Source organism: Chinchilla lanigera, unplaced genomic scaffold (genome assembly GCF_000276665.1).
Source record: "Chinchilla lanigera isolate Chin_1 unplaced genomic scaffold, ChiLan1.0 scaffold00041, whole genome shotgun sequence".
NCBI lineage: Eukaryota > Metazoa > Chordata > Mammalia > Rodentia > Chinchillidae > Chinchilla > Chinchilla lanigera.
In genome coordinates, this window is record NW_004955442.1 from 18607682 (window position 1) to 18629816 (window position 22135).

The 22135-nt window shown below is 42.1% G+C and overlaps 1 protein-coding gene across 1 annotated transcript in view; it reads left to right on the forward strand.

Moving 5' to 3' along the window:
- LOC102009660 (protein HIRA) overlaps window positions 1–22135 on the forward strand; it is a gene marked incomplete at its 5' end in the record, with an annotated part of 92221 nt that overhangs the window by 26312 nt on the left and 43774 nt on the right. Inside the window, 8 exon segments of the mRNA XM_005391780.2 lie at window positions 4243–4338; window positions 5578–5738; window positions 7560–7727; window positions 9829–9942; window positions 15947–16017; window positions 16865–16970; window positions 19810–20031; window positions 21631–21716. Coding sequence (XP_005391837.1) covers window positions 4243–4338; window positions 5578–5738; window positions 7560–7727; window positions 9829–9942; window positions 15947–16017; window positions 16865–16970; window positions 19810–20031; window positions 21631–21716 — 1024 coding nt within the window.

The following is a 22135-nucleotide window of genomic DNA, read 5'->3' on the forward strand; positions in this document are numbered from 1 at the left end:
ATATGGAGTCTCTATCATGGGAGTTAAGGGCAGCACTGGGGAGACCAATGAGGAGGCTCCCGCCATATAGTAAGTGAGAGATCATGATAGCTCAGATTTGAGTTATAACACAGAAGTGGTAAGGAATGGTCAGAGGTGAATTTGCTGCTGGGTCCAACATGGGGTGTGAAATAAGCAGAAGAACCAGGTCAGATTTCCACACTGTGACTGAACAATGGAAAGGATGCAGTTCCCATAAACTAAGTTGGAGAGGTTCTTTAGGAGAAATGTTTTAGAGTGATTGTAGATATGTTGAGCTTGCCAGTATGAGAACATGTGCTGGGTAAGCATTTGTAAATAGGAATCTTGAGTACAGGAGAGGGTTCAAGGTGTGGGAACAAAGACCAGGAATTGGAGATGAAAGCAGCGAGAGAACTGAGTTAAGATAGCAAAGAGAACATTTGAAGGAATAAGGAGCAAGCACCTTCACTGAGATAAAATGGGGGCTAAGGATTGATCTTTGGACTTGATAGCATAGGGAGGGGTGCCACTTGTGGCCTTGGCAGGTGTAATTCATGCTGGTGCCATTGAGTCATTGGAGGCTACTTGAGAAAGACTGTAGAAGAATAAAAGTACAGTGGCCCCCAAAAGGTGCAGGGGTAATGTTCCTAGAGCACCCACAAATTGTGAAAAACTTGCAAACTTCAGATATGGTAAAAAAAAAAAAATAGCCTATAAATGCCTATTTTTGTAATTTAAACCCTAAGTATGCTATGTCTCCTGTGGTTATGTAACTTAATAAAATACTGTATATAGTACTGTAATAATTTAATTCAATTAAAATACTGTACAGGAGTTCAGTCTTTTCCTGGAGTGTCTTAAACATCTTCTGGCACTTAGGTTCATTTCCAGAAGCCATAGAAGATACAAGGCGTTTTAATGGCATCTTAGGGATCTAAGGGCTTTAAGAAGAACAAAATAGACAACCCTGAGCTAGCTACACACAGTACAGCAACCTGTTATGATGTGGGAATGCAGGTGCATCTGCCAGAGATGGGTTACAGGGCAGCGGCCAGTCAGCAGCAAGGAGAATGGAATAATACTCTTGTATTGGCTACTTTCAAACCTTCTGCCAAAAAAAAACACTTGTGGAGGATACAGTATTTATGGTTTCTGTGAACTTATAGGAGTTTCCATGAGCAATTGTTTGTTAGGTCCTAAAGAAAAATCCTTGAACAACTGAAGCCATGAACTATGAACCTCAGCTTCATGGGGGTATACTATAGTTTGAACTAGGCAGGATAAAGACATGGGAGAAGGGAAAGAAGTGGTAGTGGGATTTTTTTTTTTTTTTTGTACCAGGAATCAAACTCAGGACCTTGGGCAGCTGGGGATATAGCTCAGTGGCACAGGCACCTGCTTAGCAAGTGCAAGGTCCTGAGTTCGATTCCTGGTTCAAAAAAAAAAAACAACCTCAGGACCTTGCACTTGTCAGGCAAGCACTTATGCCACTGAGCTATATCCCCAGCCTGGTGGTGGGATCTTGGCTGGGGAAGAGAGGCAGCAGATGGTGGAATAGAGTACAGCCTCCGTGGGTCATAGCGTGGCAGTATTAAAGTGCTGTTGGTGGTTGGCATATGAGAGGGTAGGAATTGAGACCAGTAGTAAGAACAACGATCAGATATTTAAATCAAGTATGAGAACGTCTTAGGTGTGCGTTGATCTGCAACAAGAAGGAAAAGGGGTAGCATGTACGCTTCTAAGACAGGAGCTCTAAATCTGGAGTTCAGAGGAAGCATGATGTAATGTATGTAGATTTTCTGCACAACTGGACAGTGACTCCAAAGAGCATCTGGACTGATAAATAGTGTTACAGATGAAAACATTCAACATGTTAATGAAAGAAGCATTGTGGGTTTTGGATTAAGCTAAGAACACTGAAGAAAGCTGCAGTGCATCTAACAACTTTGTATATCGGATAGAGGCGTCTCTTTATCAAAGAGACAGAAGTCTCACTACATATAACATAGTAACTATTACATAGATTCTGAGTGTAGAAAAATTAATTTGGATCCTCACAAAATACAGCATATACCAAAAACACTGTAAATAATTAAACCAGGAGAAAATGCAATTTAATTTCTGTCAGACTTCTAATAGATGGAACCTTTTCCTTTTCTTTTTTTCTTTTTTTTACTTTTTCTAATTTTGTACTGGGATTGAACTCAGGGCCTTTGTACTGGGTGGACTGCGTCCCCAGCCTTTTTTTTTTGAGACAGAATCTCACTAAGTTGCCCAGTGGGACTTGAACTTATGATCCTACTGCCTTAGCCTCCCTTGGTGCTGGGATTACAGGTGTGCACCACCATGATCAGGTTAAAGGGAACATTTTCAAGTTAACAGGCAACAGAAAAAAAATCACAAAGAAAAATAACTGACTTCACTGTATAAAACTCATACAAAAATGTGAGGTTTGTAGTCAGTTCTGTATTATAAGTAGTCTCTAGGGTCAGTAAGAAAGTTATATCTCAGGGGCTGGGGGTTTAGCTCAGCAGCAAAGCGCCTGTCTGGCAAGTGCAAGGTTGTGAGTTCGGTTCCTGGTACTGGAGAAAAACCAAAACCAAAAACAAAAACAAAAAAAAAAAAAGAAAAAGAAAGTTATATCTCTTTCTGGACCTGGTGGTGCACATCTGTAATCCAAGCACTCGGGGGGCTGAGGCAGCAGGATCACCATAAGTTTGAGGCCAGCCTGCATTACATAGTCACCCTATCCCCCACACCCCCAAAAAAGAAAATCACATCTCCTTGAATTCCTGTCTGATCATATCTTCTATGCTGTGGGGCTTAGGTACTACAGTGAAATTCTCATGTTTACACAGTTGCCCCTGTGGGACCCAAAACTAAAAAAAGATAGTTGTTTTCTTCATTTTTATAGATGCTGCATTCATGTTTGTTATATCCATTTCACAAAAAAAGCTCCCATTAGTCACAAGTTTTGAGTAAATTTGTCCCCAAAACTACTATAGATAATAAACTATGAAGAGGCTTCATTTTAATAATCAAGTAAAATTATAACTTTTAAAAAGATACTTAATGTATAAATCAGAAAGAGAAAAGTTATAGTCCTCATAGCTTTTTTTTCTCCCTAGTACTGGGCATTGGAACCAGGACCCTCAAACTAAGCTATATCCATAGCCCTTTTTATCTAATATCAAGACAGGGTCTAAATTGCTAAATTGTCCAGGGGTCAAACTTGAGATCCTTGTGTCTTAGCTGTCCACAGTGCCAGGATTATAGCTATGCACCGTCATACTCATCTTACAGCTGACCTCTGATGATTATTGGTGTGTGTCTGGCACTGTTTTGTGGCAATTTCTCATATTTAATCTTCATAATAACCCTATGAAGGTAGGGTTTTGTTTTTTAATCCACACTTAATAGATGAGAAAACTGAATCACAAAGAAGTAAATGATAGTGTGATGGTTAATTCTGTCTGGGGACTACATAAGGAGGGTTACTCCTTAACAGTATCTTGGAGGTGAAATCCAGGTCTTGATCAAGAGCAAGACCTGACTTCCTAAAGGTAGTCAGCAGTTCTTGATCTGATTCTGTGTCTGGTATTCTGCTGTTTTCCCGACTGGTTCTCATTTAATGCCCAGAAGGACTAAAGAAGCAAGTTAGCAGGTTGAGGAGCAGGCCCAAGGCCACATACCCAGGAAGTATCAGGCTGTGGTTCTAGTACATGGGTATGATACCACATGACACACAAGTCTTACCTGTGCCTTCAGTTGCTTTATTTGTAAAAGAAGTACAATACAAGTTAATTTAGTACTTTAACTTTTTATGACAATTGACAAACATAAGTTAAAATTTTTTTCTTTAAGATTTGCTTAAAAAAAAATAGTTATAAAGGTCCCAGGTCAAATGTCCTCAGACATAAGAACCCCAGGGATAGCTCACTTAGCCTACAGAGAGGGCTGCTTCTGAGTGCCCATCCTTACCCACATGCATGTCAAATAAGAGATCTCACGAACCTGGGCATGATGGCACATGCCTGTAATCCCAGCACTTTGGGAAGCTGAGGCAAGAAGATCTTGAACATAAGCCCAGCCCAGATAACTTAGTGATTTAGTGAAATCCAGTCTCAAAAAAATATTTTAGAAGTCTGGGGATGTAGCCCACTATGAAGGCCCTGGGTTCAATCCCCAGTACTGGAGTACCGGGTTGGGGGAACTCAACACAATTCCCCTGTTTTCTTCTAGATGTAATGGATGTAGCATGGTCTCCCCATGATGCCTGGCTAGCCTCATGCAGCGTGGATAACACTGTCGTCATCTGGAACGCCGTAAAGTTCCCAGGTCTGTGGTCTTCCCTGCTGGTTGATAGCAGATACGGGCCACTGCTAGTAATACTGCCTGTTGGTGTCTTGAGCAGGATGGGGTGTGGGAGAGTGGGCTCTTTATCTCCTTTTTCTTGGTGGCAGCAAGTATACTACAGTGGCCCAAGATTTGTGTGTCTCGTCAGGAACCCACTTCCTTTTCTTTTTTTTTCCAGTTGCATTTGTTTAAGGTTTAAAAGAGATCTCTGCCTTAAAAAAAAAAATGGGGGGCGGGGGGCGGGTAGTTGAGTGCTCTCCTGAGTGTGCTATAGATTGCAAGGTAGTTTGGGAATGACTGGCACTGAGGATTCTAGCACTCACACACGTGCTGTTTACAGCTCTCAACATTGGGCTCTGGCCTTAGCTTAGTTGCCTTCTACTCTGTAAAGCACTTGATCCAGTGAAGGTTAACATAAATCTGGTTTTGCAAAATATTAACTTTCCTTGTTCATTGTATTTAAAACCATCAGAGATGGCAAAACCTGCTCTAGGGCTTCAGTTTATAACTAATAAAATATTTTTCACATTCCTACTTAGTATCTGAGGTATATTTTCCTCATGGGCTAAGATGCAACATCTTACCCTGTTAGAGCCAAGTCATTTGAATTTCCTTTTAAAGCTACCACCAGCACTTATGAGGATGCTCAGTCTGGCCACAGAAAGGGCAGTTTTAAAGACTGGTACAGCATTTGGATTACAAATCTGTAGAAAGTGATCTTGTGCACATATGTATCTTCAGCAATGACTTACAATGACTTGCTGCCAAGTGCCAGTGCCTTAAGGTTTTAGGTAGGCTGCCAGGGTGACCCATATCAAAGTGCTCAAGTCACAGCCCAGGTTGGCAGAGACTTCTGTCCATGAAAAGCAGCCACAGGCAACTCCAGAAGATGTGGGGCCAAAATTGGCAGCACAGGACCAGGCATAGGCCCTCTTGTTCCCTTTTTCCTTTGGGGTCATGTGGAGCCTCTCAAATGTTAGCTGTGGCCACAGGGAAATACACCTGTGTCTACTTCATAAAGCAGTCATTTCTTTAGGTTGCTTTTGCCTTGATGGAGATCAAATTAAGCACCTTTTCTGATGGTTCCCAGGTAGGAGATGGCTAAGGTAGACAAGTCCCTTCTTTCAGATTTCTATTCCATGGCCCATTGCCACTCATATTTTCTACAGAGAGTCATTTTTTTTTCTTCTAAGTAATGCTGTCTAAATTTTTTTCCCACAGAAATTCTTGCAACGCTGAGAGGCCATTCTGGCTTGGTAAAAGGGTTGACTTGGGACCCTGTTGGTAAATATATTGCCTCTCAAGCTGATGACCGCAGCCTGAAGGTGTGGAGGACACTGGACTGGCAGTTAGAGACCAGCATCACTAAACCTTTTGATGAGGTAACTGAGACAACCTAGAGTTTGACTCCATCCCCCATCTGATCTCCATGCTGTGCTTCAGGCCACCTGGGTGAAGGCAGAGTCTGGGGGCCAGAATAGGCCAGTCAGTGTTCTCTAGCATGTGCACTGTGGCCCTAAGGTAAAAGTCTTTGCTTTCTGAAAAGGTGTTAAATACCCAACCTTGAAATGAAAAGCACTCATGGATTTTTAAAGCTGAAGAGAACTTTAGAGCTGTACCTGTAGGATTTTGTCCCCCAGCTCATGCCATAGACGTGAATGTATCTATTCCTTATGGGAAATTTACCTTGAGCTGCCTTAATGAGATCTTGTTGGACTGTAGGAGAGAAGCATGGAGGAGACACTTTTTTTTTTTCAGACTCTCTTGTATGTTCCTGGCAATGCTTGTCTCTTTGCTTATTGACACCTGTTTTGTAGGCCAGCTGACTTTTTCTTGGGTGAAGTTAGCAGTATAGTTTATAGAGCAGGTGGATATCAGGGTGGTTTTGATAGTATTTTACTATTTATTCCTTTATTTTATTTTATTTATTTATTTATTTATTTATTTATTTATTTATTTATTTTGGTTTTTTCTGGTACCAGGAATCGAACTCACAACTTTGCACTTGCCAGGCAGGCACTGTGCCGCTGAGCTAAATCCCAGCCCCTATTTATTTTAGTTGATTTCATATTGAATCAGCTGTAGATCATTGTTATTCATTAGACATTCAAGTGACTACTGTCTGTAAAGCAGTAGTGGGAAATAAAAGTGGATTGAGATGGAATCTCTGTGGGAAAGACAGACATTTACATGCTCTTTAAGTATGATGGTTTTGTTCAGAATGGGTAATAACAACCAAGGAGAGGTAATTGTACCAGAAGGCTTCTCAGAGCAAGAGACGCAGGAGTGAAGATATACAGGAAGAACAAGTGTTTGCCCACTGGTCAGGGATAACTATAGGAAGAAAGTTAACAATTATATACTCAGTTCTCCCCAAACCAATGTAGCTCATGAGCTGAGTCTTAATTAGTCCTACCCTCCTTGCCTGTAATTGCTTAGTACAGATGATGTGGCCCTCATATCCTCTGGAGTTCCTCAGGTCTCTGCCAGCCAATTAGGGTTTCCAAAAGGTAGGCTCCTGAGGCAGCTGCAAGAGAATATTGAATAGCAGTAGGAACTGGTAGTATTCTACAGACTTTGCTAGGGACCATCCTGCAGTCTGAGGCAGGTGATGATATCACTGTCTATGCTCTCCTGTCCTTCTCTGTTCAAGATCTTAACTCCTAAGTCTTCTAGGTGCTGGCCTTGTACTCATTATGTAGCCCAGGTTGGCCTCAAACTCAAGGCCATCATTCTGCCTCAGTTCCCCAAATGATAGGATACAGGCATGCACCACCACGCCCGGCTTTTATAGCATTTATTTATACCTCTGTACTCATTGTATGCTGAGGTTCACAGGTGCTAAATACAGAAGTATTGACCAGATAGATTTGGCCTATACCAACGTGGTGGTTCAAAAGATGGCCTTCCTACAGATCCCCTCAGGGAATATAGTTCTTTTTAGTTTTAATATGTTGTTCTCTCTTTATTCCTATGGAGAAGTGAAGGATGCCACAGGTCTCATACTCATTTGACCAAAAGCCCTTTTTCATTATGCCATCTGGAGAGATTAGAGTGACAGCTATAAGTGCAGCCAAAAGCTTGGGGTGCAAATGCTCCATCATAACATGTTTATAAATCATAATTCAGCTTTATCCTGGAGGCCAGAGCTTTGGTCACGTAGTTGGCCTTGAGCTCCTTTCAAATGCAAATATTTCTTTCAGTGCGGAGGGACAACCCATGTACTGCGGCTCAGCTGGTCACCTGATGGGCATTACTTGGTATCAGCCCATGCCATGAACAACTCTGGCCCCACTGCTCAAATCATTGAACGGGAGGGCTGGAAAACCAACATGGACTTCGTGGGGCACCGGAAAGCTGTGACTGTTGTGGTGAGTATGCCTGGACTCTGGAAGTGCTGGCAGCTGTCAGCACTACCCTGAGTGGCCTGTTGCAGTAGCCTCTATGTGTCCCTAGAGCCTAGGAATACCAAGCTCTCCCAGGATCCTCATCAAGGTTGGGTCATATACATGGGAGATTGCAATGATGGGCTCCAAGAGTCAGCACATGATGGTACTCACTTCATCATAAATGCTTAATGTTTAAATGGTGACCATCACTCAGATCTACCTTTGTTAGGAACATTGTAGCTCCACACTAGCCTTTTACATGTTTAGATCTGTTCACAGGTACTCTGGTACAGTATTCACTTTTGGCTCCAGTGAACACAGAGCAATTCTGAGTACCCCCAGAATTGTGTGCTTATCTCCATATCTGGCAGTGATAGTCAAAGATACCAATTTATGCTGGAGGGGGTGCGGTCACTGGCGCGCTCATCTAATCTTTGTGTGAAGGGTAAAAAGGGCCAGAGAGCTACTGCTAATCTTTCAGACTTGAGGGAATATGCATCACTCTGGATGACTAATTAAAGAGTATCCTGAGAACGACCAAGGCAAACTGCTAAGTAGTTGCTTATGACAATCAGGATTTTCTCCCCACTGGACAACCAAATAAAATACAGTAATTCCCTAATTTACAAACATTCAAATTGCAAACTTTCACAGGTGTACTTTATAAGACTCACTTTGTCAGATTACAAGTGAATCTGACTTAAACATTCTCAGAACGGAACTCGTTCATAGGTCGGGGACTTACTGTTAATAGATTGGCAGCTTCAAATAAAAGCTCATCTAAGACCCAGATCAAATTGAGCTCATCGTTGCCTGAAAATTAATACATATATATGATACCTTAAAATGGCAATTTTGTAGGAATAAATATTTCTTCCTTAGGTGGATGTCTATACTGAATTTTGTTTGAAACTAGGGTCTTCTGCTAAAATTTTCAAAAATCATTACTTCATAGTTAGCAAGCACTTCTATGTTTTTCTTTCATATGAGCCTCTTGGCAACTTTGAGAGCAGCTGTTCTGCCAGGTATGGTGGCACACACTTGTAATCACAACATTTGGGAGGCTGAGACAGGATTGCCATGAGTTTGAGGCCACCCTAAACTACACAACAAGACGAAAAGCAGCTGCTGTATGAGAAAATGACTCCCCAAGGCCCTACAACCTACTGGTGGTTGTGGAGAATCAAGTCTGATGTTCACTCTGCTGTGTTCCATGTTTCCCAGTCTCTATGCACCATTAGCCATTCCTGACTCTGTTCTGGAGGGAAAACTCCAGGAGCCACCTTTCATCTGCCCTCAGATATCCTAGCTTGGGATTCTAAGAGTTCCTACCACCTCCCAGAGCTTCTCAATCTAGGAAGTTAGCAGAGCGTTGTGGTATAGTGGTGAGCATAGCTGCCTTCCAGAAAGTTAGCAGAGAACTCAGCATGTGTTCTGAACCTTTCCAAAAGCAACAGACAGGTTACACAGGTGGTCAGTTCCCTGGCTGAACAGTCTTCAAGGATGTAGCCATTGCCCCTGACTGGGTGAGATTATGAGGGCCTCTTGGGCTGAGCGGATATCTGCTAAATAAGTATGGCTGTGAACAACAAATACAGTGAGAGGAGAAGGAATTAAATGAGCTAGATCCCTCCTGCCAATCCCTTTGGTCTCCTTTAGGAGAAGAGAAGTGCACAGATCATGGTCCCTGAAGCTCCCTCGCAGGCTTAGCTTTTTCCCAGGTCCTACCTTTTACCCTCCTAGGCCAGGAGGAATGAGAGGGCCAGTTACAATAACTCCCATCCCCTGTAGCTGGTTGTTGTCTCCAGAAATTTCAAATTCTCATTCCACTTCAAATTCTCATTCCACTGCTTACTCATTAGTGACTTGGTATGTGTTGAGATGTCCCTGAGCCTCCTAGCATCAACAAAATACCTTCTTAGATAGTTACAAAGATGAAATTACATATGCCCAGTGCTGGGCTCAGGCTATGTGAAGGACTCCTATTGGTGGGGCTAGTACTTTGGTGTGTTACTAATGCTTGGACATGGGGTATGTACTTGATGCTTAAATATTTACTTTAGCATTTGTTATTTGGCTTTAGAAATTCAACCCAAAAATCTTCAAAAAGAAGCAGAAGAATGGGAGTTCTACAAAGCCCAGCTGCCCATACTGCTGCTGTGCTGTTGGCAGCAAGGACCGCTCGCTCTCTGTCTGGGTGAGCCACCAGTCTGAGCTTCTGCTGCAGGGTGGGAGGTATGGGCTAGGAACGTGACAGACCCAGCGGTTTTGAACAAAGAAGAGGCCTGCTGCTTTTGATGGTGCTCAGTGTATACTTCCACCTTGCCTCAGGAGTCAGCCCCTCATTAGAAACTTGAATGATCTCCTTCAAGTAGAAGGAAACACTGAAGACTGGGCCTGGCCTAGCCGGGAGAATCCACCCTGACACCCAGCCAGAGTAGTTCTGTGTCCGTACTCAGACAGCACCCTCCATGGTCAGTATCATAGGTGGCATATTGTATATACTTTCTGTTAGGAAATTCTTTTGTCTTTTTTTTTTTTTTTTCCAGTACCAGGAATCGAACTCACAACCTCACACTTGCCAGGCAGGCACTGTGCCACTGAACTAAATACCCAGCCCCAAAAAATTCTTTGTCTTGATATAATATGTATAAAGTATATTCACTTAAAAGTGATGGTGAACCTTTTAGAGCTTTCAATGATAGCAAGCAGCCAGCTACAGCATGCATGCCACAGTTCTGCCACCAGTGACCTAAAAGATTCAGTTTAGTAAATAGTCATCTATGTTTATACCACTGTCACCACTGCCCAAAACACTTCTTGCCCCTGCCCAGTCAAGACCCTCCCCAATTAGCACCAGTGCAACCATTCTAACAGCCTTTCTCAAATGGGTAAGTTTTTTCTGCGCCTGAACTTCATATAAACTTCATATTCATACAGGGTTTACTTTTTGAGTATTTTGGTTTTTTCACTTGGTATAATGTTTTGAGATTTGTGTATATTGCTGTATTTAACTGTTTATTCCTATTATTGCTATGTAGTGTTCCACTATAGGAGCTTATCACAATTTGTTTATAATATATTCTCCTGTTAATGGATATGTGGGTTGTTTTAGTTGTGAGATATTTTGACTAAAGTTGATAAAAAGCATCTTTTTTTTCTTGTGTGTGTGTGTGTGTTTTGTGGTTCTGTGGATTGAACCAGGGAACAATGAACTATATCCTCACCCATTTTTAAATTTTGAGACAGGGTCTTGAGAAGTTGCCCATGCTGGCACCAGGTAGCTAGGATTATAGGTATGTACCACTACACCTGACCTGATAAGGAATTCTTACATAAGTCTTTTTGTAGGCATATGTTCTCATTTCTTTTTGAATATGTACTTAAAAATAGAATGACTCAGGCCAGACGTGGTGGCTCACACCAATATCCCAGCACTTGGGAGGCTGAGGCAGGAAGGCTGTTGTGAGTTCAAGGCCAGCCTGAACTGTATAGTGAAATCCTGTCTCAAAAAGACAAAAAAAAAAAAAAAAAAGAGAAAGAAAAAATAAAACAACTAATTTACAAAAAGTGAGGACAGGGAATAGAGTTTAGAATGAGCCCCTGGGTTCAATCCCCAGCAACAATGACAAAAAAGAGGGTGTAGCAAATGTAGACAAACATATGCTTAGCTGGAAGTAATGCATCACTTAGGAGTACTTAAGTTGGTATAAAACTTCAGAAAAGTTCTTGCCAGTTTCTGTTAAAGCTAAGCATATGATCCAACAGTTCCACTCCTCAACATGTAACCAAGACAATAAGGACTTATGCCCAAAAAAGACATGCAGAAGGTTCAAGGTTCCAGGATTGACGGCTTTATACAATTAGCGGTACCTCTGTTTAATTGTCCATTTAACCTTTAAATGACACTGTAATGGGTAAGACTGTGGCTTTTACACTCTTTATGAAATAGTATCCTCTGAAATGATAGTATAAAAGTGGTAGTTTTTAAATGGTAGTTTAAAACTCTTGTGTTCCTTCTCTTCCTAACACAGTACCCTCCAGTGAGCAGGTTCTCAGCAAATATTCATTGATGGGTTAAGGGGTAAGAACTAAAGGATAACTGTGATGTTTCTAAGTTAAGGTTCTAAAGGATTGTTAAGTTTCCTATCACGAAGGTTGATTTTCTGTGATCTTCATCTCCATGTGCAGTGGAGGATATCATCCTGCCCCTGAATGCTGAGATCCCTCTCTGTTCCTACTTGTTTAACATCTGATAAAACAAAGTGCACACTTTTTTTTTGTCTTTTTGAGACAGAGACTCACTATGCAGTTCAGGCTGGCCTTGAGCTCATTTTGTAGCCCAGGCTGGCCTCGAACTCACAACGATCCTTCTGCCTCACCCTCCCAAGTGCTGGCATTACAGGCATGTGCCACCACACCTGGTCTCACATAATTTTTAAAAGAAAATTTAACCCATATCATTATATTTAAAATGGCAAAAGAATACAAAACAAGGAAAGAATATTGAAAGCTATAAGGGAGAAATTGCAAGTCATTTATAGAGGCAAACCTCTCAGAATAAGTTTAGACTTCTGTGCAGAAACCCTAAAGGTTAAGAGTACATGGGAAGATATATTTCAAGCCCTGAAAGAAAATAAATACTGATTAGATTATCATATTAAGCAAAACTATTCTTAAAAATGGAAAGAGAAATAAAGACCTTCCACAATAAGCATTAACAAAAGAAATTCATAACCACTAAGCCAGCACTGCAGAAGATACTTAAAGGAAACCTAGAAGAATTCCTACAGAATAATAAAGTAGAAGAATAGATAAACTAATGAGTAAAGTTAAAGGCATTAGTGCATACCTTTCTATAGTAACTCTGTTTGTCTTAATTCTCCAGTTGAAAGACACAGAGTGGCAAATTGGATTAAAAACAAGGTCCAACTCATTGCTGCTTGCAAGAAACACACCTCAGTAGTGAAGACATACACAGACTAAAAGTGAAATGATGGAAACCAGTATTCTGTGCAACCTAAATGAAAGACCTGTACAGTGAAAACTCACAACACCAAAGAAAGAAATTAAAGAAGACACTGGAAAAAGGAATGACTTCCCATGTTCATGGATCTGCAGAATTAACATAGTCAAAATAGCCATAGTAACAAAAGTGACCTACATACTCACTGCAGTCTTCTTAGAAATACCCATGGTATTCTTCACAGAACTAGAAAAGCAATTCTAAAATTCACACAGAAACACAGAAGACACAGAATAGACAAAGGAATCCTAAGCCGAAAGAACAAAGCTGGAACCATTAGAATACCCAATTTCAAATTACAGTGGTACCTTGGTTCACAACCGTAATTCGTTCCACAATCCTGGAAAAGATGGCCACATTCATATTCATGCAGCAAAAATGGCTGCAGTCGTGTTTGTCACCCAATACAGAGTTTGCAAACTAAAGCAAAATTTTGCCAAATGCTTCTGTTTGCAAACCAAATTGTTCCCAAACAAAAACTGTTCATGAACTGAGCTGCTACTCTATACTGCAAAGCCATAGTAACAAAAAATAGCATACACAAACAATAGAACAGTACTTGCACAAAAACAGATACACAGACCAGTAGAACAGAACATATAAAGCCATCTAATTCTGGGCAAAGGAGTCAAAATACACATTGGAGAAAAGATAACCCCTTTAACAAATAGTAGAAGGAAAACTGGACATCCACTTGTAGAAGATTGAAGCTAAATCCCTGTCTTATCACCATGCATAAAACTCAATTCAAAATGGATTAAAGATCTAGGTGTGCTGGGTATGATGATGCACCCCTATAATCCCAGCACTCAGAAGCTGAGGCAGGAGGATCACTGCAAATTTGAGGCCAGCCTGAACTGTACAGTGGCCCTCTGTTTCAAAAAATAACTAGGTATAAGATCTGAAACTTAAACAGTTTTTTGTTTTTGTTTTTACCTTCACACTGTTAAGGGGAAACACTTGAAGCCATAGGTACATGGAAAACTTAGCACAGGAAATAATAGCAAGAATCAGCAAAGTGACTATATCAAGTTAAAAAGTTCTTGCACAGCAAGGGAAGCAGCAGAGTGAAAGGACTACCTAGAGAACGGGAGAAAATATTTCCTAGCTATTCCAACAGAGGATTACAAACTCAAAAAACTTAAGACCAAAAAAAATCCAATAAATAAATTTGCAAGTGAATTAAATAGACACTTCTCAAAAGTAGTAGATACAAATGATAAATAAATATATGAAAAAATGTTCAGTATCTTTAGCCACCAGGCAAATGCAAATCAAAACAGTCAGAATGGCTATCAAGAATCAGGGACTGGGGATATAGCTCAGTGGCACAGGTGCCTGCCTGGCAAGTGCAATTGCCATCAAACTTCCCCTGAATTTGATTCCCAGTACCAAAAAAAAAAAAGAAAGAAAGAAAAAAAACAATAAATGCTGGCAAGGATGGGGAGTGCTTCTACACTGCTGGTAGAAATGTAAGTTAATACAACCACTATGAAAGGTTCCCCCAAAACTAAAAGTAGAGCTATCATTTGATCCTATGTCACTCCTTGGTATATTCCCAAGGCAATGATGTCATCATGTTATAGGGATACCTATATTACCAGAGTTTATTGTGCCACAATTCATCATATCCAAAATATGGAACCAGCCTAGATGCCCATCAACAGATGAACGGATAAAAGAAATGTGGTCTGTATACATGATGGAGTATTATTCAGCCACAAAGGAAGAATGAAGTTGTGGCATTTGCAAGAAAATGGATGAATCTCGAGACCATTATGTGAAGCAAAATAAGCGAGAGTCAAACATCTCACGTTTTCTTTAATATGTGGAATCTAAAAATGATGACAAGAAAGTAGAAGGGAGACTATTAGCCAGATGAAGGGAATAAGAAGGAAGGAAGAGGAGGGGGCATTTAATATCCATTCAGAACCATAGTGGCAGTTCAGGGATGCTCTTCAGGGCTCCTCTCATCCAGCTGCCCATTGTTGGTGCTGTTCATATTTCTTAAAATGCTGAGGTCAAGTGGCCATACAGACTCCAGATTTCTGATAGATGTTTAGGCACATTTATGGGAGGAGAGGCAAGGCTACCTTTTTTTTGAAATGGGTTTAGGATCGAGACAAGATTTTTTTCAAGACAGAATATCACTATGCAGTTCATTCTGGCCTTGAACTCAAACTCACAGCAGTCCTCCTGCCTCAGAGTGCTGGGATTACAAATATGCACCACCACACCCAGCTTAGGGAACAAAATTCTTGATGTGAATTACAGGTAGCTCAAACTACAGCCCTTCCTCAAAACTAGGGTGGCCACAGCTCTTCCTTCTCTGCATACCGGACTCCAGCTGTGGGTGAGAGGCTCACTGGTACAGCCTCTCCAAAGCTGCAACACCCCAGTGGAAGCCCATGATCCTATGAAAAATCGTGTTCCCACCTAGCCCAGTATTGTGTGGCTCAGAGCACATCAGCAGGGAGGCCAGACACTTAGGTGTGAGAGATGGAACTTGTAGTTGTGGGAACATGGAAACAGGGTGCCTTTTGAAGACGTTAGAGTGAGTAGCTCATGAATATGCACATGCTGAATATTATACATCATACCATGTGCCTTCTTTTGAAGACTAAAATGAATCTCTGCAAAAGATAGGCTCAAAGGAAATAGTTCATCAAAATTTTAATAGTAGTTAACTTTGGGCCTGGACTAAAGGGGATTTTGTTAACTTTGGTCTGGGTTAAAGAGGATTTATACTAGTTTTGTGCCTCTGCCAACTATATGCACACATTGTAGAGTAAATGTGGTCCCAGAGAAGATGAGCTGGATTCTTCTGAGGCTGCCTCATTGCTTGCTTCATAGATAGTTCTCTGTGTTCCCACTTGCAGCTGGCCCCCTGTGTGGATCATAGTCCTTCAGATTCCCTTCTACTCTGTTCTGTGTTGCTGTGTATATAAAGCCATCTTCTCTGCTAGATCACAGCAAGCCTTGAGGGAGCAGCCACTCTAGTGTACATATTTCTGGCAGGTTCGGTTTTCACAATGTGGGATCTCAACAGTTGCTGTCTAGATTGTGTTGAATAGACCATATTTGTCAGCAAAAACGCTGACCAAGGTTTCCAGGCAGATAATGTTAACTGGAGTTGTCTGTAATTCTAGTAATCTTTTCTGCTTTTTTTTTTTAGCTCACATGTCTGAAACGGCCTCTGGTTGTCATCCATGAGCTATTTGACAAATCCATCATGGATATATCTTGGTAAGGTGAATGCTTATTATGATGCTGTCTTAGTCACTTTCTTATAGCCAAGACACAATACTTGATACCCACAAGTTAAAGGAGGAAAGGTTTATTTTGGCTGATGTTTCAGAAGTTTCAGTCCCTGGTTAGCAGGCTCAGACTCAGAAATGGCATGGTGGAAGAGCCTGCCATAGAGGAAAGCTGCTCATATTCTGGAGATACACCTTTCCAGGTCATGCCTACAGTGACCTACCTCTTCTGACCAGGCCCCACCTCCTAACAACAAGACAGCTATTGTGTCCCCATAATCCATTCACCTTCCAAACACATGAGTCTCTTGGGACCATTTTGGATCAAACTAGAAGAGGTCCATAGGCTACAATAGGTCATAATGTCTCAATATGGTTAAGACAGGGTATCCAGTACACCCTTCTCAGGGAATGCAGATCTCGACATGCTGTTTACATATAATCTAGGAGTCAGCAGTTCTGCACCTCCTGTTGGGAAAATGTCCTGCTCTGGCTAGGATTTGGCAAAGGAAAATGCCTTCTCAAACAAACAGTGTAGCTTTAGAATAGATACACATCCTCAAGATTTAAAAAAAAATGACTTCAAATATAAGAGACATAAAAATAAAAGTTCTTAAAAAAAAACTTTATGGTAAGAGATACTTTGTCCATGTACCTAGAACTAACAGGACAAGGCCACCCTGGGACGTGACTTTTGCCCTTGTCCTCAGGCCACAGAAGGAAACTAATGGTTTCTACCTAGAACACTGTCCAACAATCCTCATAGGCCAGCCACTGTGGCACAGTATCCACTTTAGGCACTTGGCTTCTAGACTCCTGATAGCTGTTTCTTTCAGGACTCTGAATGGGCTGGGCATCCTGGTATGTTCTATGGATGGTTCTGTGGCATTTCTCGACTTCTCCCAGGATGAACTTGGAGACCCCCTAAGTGAGGAAGAAAAGGTAGGCTGCTTGTCCATGTGCTGCTTTGTGCTCTGTGCCCACTGAAATCGCCAGATAGTTATGAGATCCCTTTGACTAGATCCTCTTCTTGGTATGAACATAGTTTCTTCAAGGATTTTCTGATTATCTTGTCTTTCTTTTTATTTTTTGAGACAGGATCTCGATATATGGCCCAAGCTGGCCTTGAACTAACTCATTATTCTTCTCTGTCAGCATCCAGAGTGCTGGAATTACAGATATACTGCCACCACACCCAGCTTGTTTCTTTTAAGTATTGTAAGAAGTTTCCCTTTCACAGATTGTAATCTTTTCCAAATAGATTAATAATCTGTATTAATGTCAGAAACAAGTCCTGGAATTAAGAATGAAATTGGTTTCTGTCTCTCTTCTTGACCCAACCCCCGGGGACATTTTTGCTCCTAGGACACCCCCGCCAAGAGTCCCTACTTATGGTACTTTCCCCATCCCATTGTCTTTTATTGACAACTTCAATTACAACAGTGATACTGTCATTTCTTGGTGTTTACTGTATATCTATTTTATTTAAATTACTGGGCCTGAGGACTTTGTCCTATCTTGTCACTGTCATCAGTTACCATGGAATTGTGTGGATTCCCTTGGAGGGTCACTATGGGAGTCTGTATAAAACTACTTTTAACTCCATTTCCCAGTGCACGGCCAGGTACACACTATGTGTGGTGGATTGACAACTGGTGGTCAATTTAAACCCCCAGCTGAACTGAGTCAGCATGGTGCTGGGTGTGGGAGGCCCACCTGAGGACTGTTGCTAGCAGCACAAGAGGCAGAACTGGAGAAGAAAAAGGCTGTTGGTAGCAGGTAGAAGCTATTGGGAGCCTGTTGAAAGCTGAGAGAAGCTGTAAAGAGCTCTTGGTTCTCTTGGAGGAGCTTGTCATGCTGGCTTTCCTGATGAACTCAGCTGTTCCCATTGTCCAAGGAGCTCAGGATCTTGTTCCCACTGAGAATGGCTTTGGTTCACTTGGGAGGAGCTGTGGTCCTCACTTTGAGCATCGCTTCCTCGCTCTGGAGGGGAAGATGGCACACTGCCAATCTCCTGGAGAAGCTTGCTGCATTCGCTTTCCTGATGGGAACTCAGCTGTCTTCACCATTGGAGGAGCTCAGGATCTCACTGTTGCTGAGGATGGCTGTGGTACTTTTCAGAGGAGCTCTGGTTCTTACTTTGTGTGTTGCTTCCTGGCTCCAGTGTCAATCCCTCTACCTGCCAGCACAGGTCCTTCATCCCCCTGGCACAGACTTCCTAGATTCCACTACTGACCTTTGGCCCTTCCCAGCGCAGATCCGTGAAACAGGCCTGCATGAGATGTTGTTATGGACTCTGGGCCTCCAGCTGGACTCATGGGAGGCACTGTTAGGAGCTCTAAGTCTTCACCTGAACTCATGTAGGACATTTTCGTGGGGTCCAGGCCCTCGGCTAGATTCCTTGGTCTTGGTGTATGGACAGATTTCCTGCACTCTTTTGTATATCATTCTTTGGGTGACTATTATAAATAATCTTATAAACTCTGTGTCCTGTATTATACTGTTCCCCTTGCAAAAAAAAACCTCAAACCATGCCACTAAAGAAAGCTTGGCCAATCTCTGAATTATGGTTTGAGATTCCAGGCAACAGACATGGGAGATAGAGTGCAGAAACCAAGGTAGCAAAGGAAAGTGATCCCTGGCTACACTTAGTCCTTCAGCCACAAGTCCCAACTCCTCTTTCCTGGAGAGCTGCTTCCCCCAACCTCGCATCCTCTGGTGTGGGACAGATACCCATTAACCATAGTCCTGCCAGACATGGTGACTCATGCCTGTAATCCCAGCACTCAGGAGGTTGAGGTAGAAGTATCCCTGAAAGTTCAAGGCCAGCTTGGGCTACAAGTGAATTCAAGGCCAGCTTGAGCCACATAGTGAAACCCTGTCTTAAAAAGACAAAAAAAAACCAAACCATAGTCCACATCCTGCGCAAGATGCAGTGCTCATCATTTGCATATCCTTGGGTTTATCATTTTTCCTATTATGCTTTTATAAACACCAATCACTGTGGTGTGCCAGGGACACTCTCCCTGCTCTTGTGGGTCTCTTGTCTAGCTTATTATGGCAGAGAATTAATAGGACCTAGGAGATGGGAGGAGACCATGCTCAGAAGGATCAGAAAATGTCAGGAAGAATCACAGGGGAACACAGAAGGCTCTATTCTGGAGTACAGTGCCAAGCCTCCCTTGGCTTTAGAGACAATCTTAGTCCTGTGGGGACCTCCCACCATAGTGACTGATGTCTGAGGCAAGAGCAGCAAAAGCAAACTCTTGCTCCCAAGATCCAGTTCCCTTAGTGTTTAAGGTCCTTGGAATGAGTTAAGAGCCTTAAGTTAGCAATTTAAATGTCTGCATTTCAGTTGCAACGGTACTCACTGCCATTTTTTTATCTGTATCAGACAGTGTAACAGGATTCTTTTGTAAGTGTCTATCATCCCTGGCTGTAGATGCACGGGAGGCTATAAACATCTAGTGAGAGGCTGGGTGTGGTGGCACACACCTGTAATCCCAGCACTAGGGAAGCTGAGGCAGGAGGATCACCTTGAGTTCGAGGCCAGCCTAAAAACTGCCTTGCAAAACTCTGTCTCAAAAAGACCAGAAAAAAAAAAAAAAAAATCTAGTGAGGTTGTAAGACTTTGACAGAAATGTCAGGGACAGTCTGAGTTAGGTGGGAGACAACCACTGCTGGCCTCCCAGACCCTACTGCTCAGAGCCCTCAGTGCACCCATGGGTGGGCCACAGCAATACTCAGACCCATATGCCAAACCTCTCCTATCTTCCCATAGAGCCGCATTCACCAGTCCACCTATGGTAAGAGCCTGGCCATTATGACTGAGGCTCAGCTCTCCACTGCTGTCATTGAGAACCCTGAGATGCTGAAGTATCAACGGAGGCAGCAACAGCAGCAGCTGGACCAAAAGGGTGCCACAGCCACAGCCAGAGAGACAGCCTCAGCTTCCTCTGTCACAGGGGTTGTTAACGGAGAAAGTCTGGAGGACATCAGAAAGGTAAGACTTTCGTTCAGTAGCACTGAGGACATGGGCACAGGGCAAACTTAGTACCGGCAGCCAGGACAGTGCACAAAGGTGGGGCCACGGTCATGAGTGATAGTGAAGAGGGTACATGTTAAGCCCCTGCACAAGCCACAGTTAGCCAGCTTGAGGCCAGTTGGTCCCGTTGCCTGCAACTGCATGAGGTACTAATGGGATCCAAAGCACCTTTTTGAAAGGCCTGCTTGTCCCAGGGACCCCTAGAGAAATTTGTCTCTTATAGGAGCTGCCAGACCTTTACTGGCTCACCGTTCTAGGAAGTGCTAGACTTTCAGTGTAGTGGTTTTTAGGCTCTGCCCTTATGAAATTTTTGTGAGTGCCCTTTCTTCATTTGGAAGCTCATATTTACTTGTGGGGCCAAGGGATTTTAAATGGGGACAAGAACAGGATAGGAAATGTCACTTTACCTGGAGAACTTAACCCATCTCCTGTGCTTTTATGTCAATTGACAACCCTTCCCTGGGTTATTCAGTCCCAATTTGTGACCAGGAACCCTTAGATGTGAGCCTTTTTTGCAAGGAAGTAATCTTATGATAAAGGTCAGTTTAAAAATCACCAGTTTAGGGAAAAGAATATGGCTCACAGATGCAGATCTGACCCTTTATTTCTTCATTGAACCCCACGGCAGTCAGGTGGATTTGGCCAGCCTGTCATGTGCCTGCAGCTCCAGGAATCTAGCCATGTTTGTGGTATTGATAGTAAAGCAGAAGATGTTTGGAGCTGGTTCAGCTAGTAGCTTTCTGTCCTTGCTTCCTTAATGTACAGGAAGTTCAGCACATACTTGGATAAAAATACTTGTGCTTTGATTAGCTGGCTTTATTTCATTGTACCAAAAGGCCTGTAGAGAAGGAAGTTAAAATACATCTTCAGAGCATGCTCTCTTTCTCTCTCTCTCTCTTGTTCTCGCTCTCCCTGTCGCTTTCCCCCTTTTTTTTCCTCTAGAAGCCTTATTTTTTTCAACTCACTATAGTGAGGTATAATTTTGTTTCTGTTTAATGTTGTTGCTACTGTGTTTTTTGAGAGAAGGTCTCATCATGTAGTTCAGGCTGACCTTGAAGTCACTATGTAGCCCAGCCTGGCAATGAACCCACAGTGATTCTCCTGCCTCAGACTCCCTAGTGCGGGAATTACAGATATGAGCCACCACACCTCACTTATAGTGAGGTATTACTGACATTTTAGAAAGTCATACACATTTAATATTTACAGTTTAAGAATCTTCCAAACACAGGACAGATACTTTTACTAAAACACTTATATGGGGAATCTCAAATAGTGAGACTCACAGAACAAAGAATAGAATGGTGAATACCAGGAGCTGTGGGGAGAGAGATGGGGAGGTATTGGCCAAAGCATAGTCTCAGTCAGTCCTAGAGGTCTTCTGCACAGCATTGTGCCTGCAGTTAACAGTACTGTATTACATATTTTATTTGCTAAGAGAATAGATGTTACACTATTCCTATCACAAAAAGAAAAAAAGAAGCAAGTTTTTTAGTTTTTTTTTTTTGATAGTTGGCAGAAATTTTTCCATTCATTTATGTGACTCTATTTTGCCAGAATCTTTTGAAGAAACAAGTTGAGACTCGGACAGCAGATGGTCGGAGAAGAATCACACCTCTCTGCATAGCACAGCTGGACACTGGGTACTCATTCATTCACGAAGCTTTGTGTGACCTTGTCTGGAAAGGTCTTCCTTTCTCTTTTCACCAGTTAGCACTTTTGTAGTTCAGCTCTTCACAGATTATTGGGCCAATAAGACTAACCAAATATAGAAGAGAGTTGTTCCTCTCAGAACTTTGTGTACACTTCATTCATGTGAAAAGGGCTGAGATGGCCTATAAGCCAGAAGGCCTTCTCAGAGCTAGTGTGTCTACCATACTTTACTGTTGGCAGGTCAGTGGAGGACACGAGTACAGAAGTCAGGTTGATTTTTTTTTTTCCTTGTTTCATTTTATAACATTTTTCTGATTATATTAAAAGCCCAAAGAAAAGTATAAACATCCAAAATCCAGTCTCTCAGATATAATCCTTGCTAACATTTTGATATCTGTATTTCCAATCT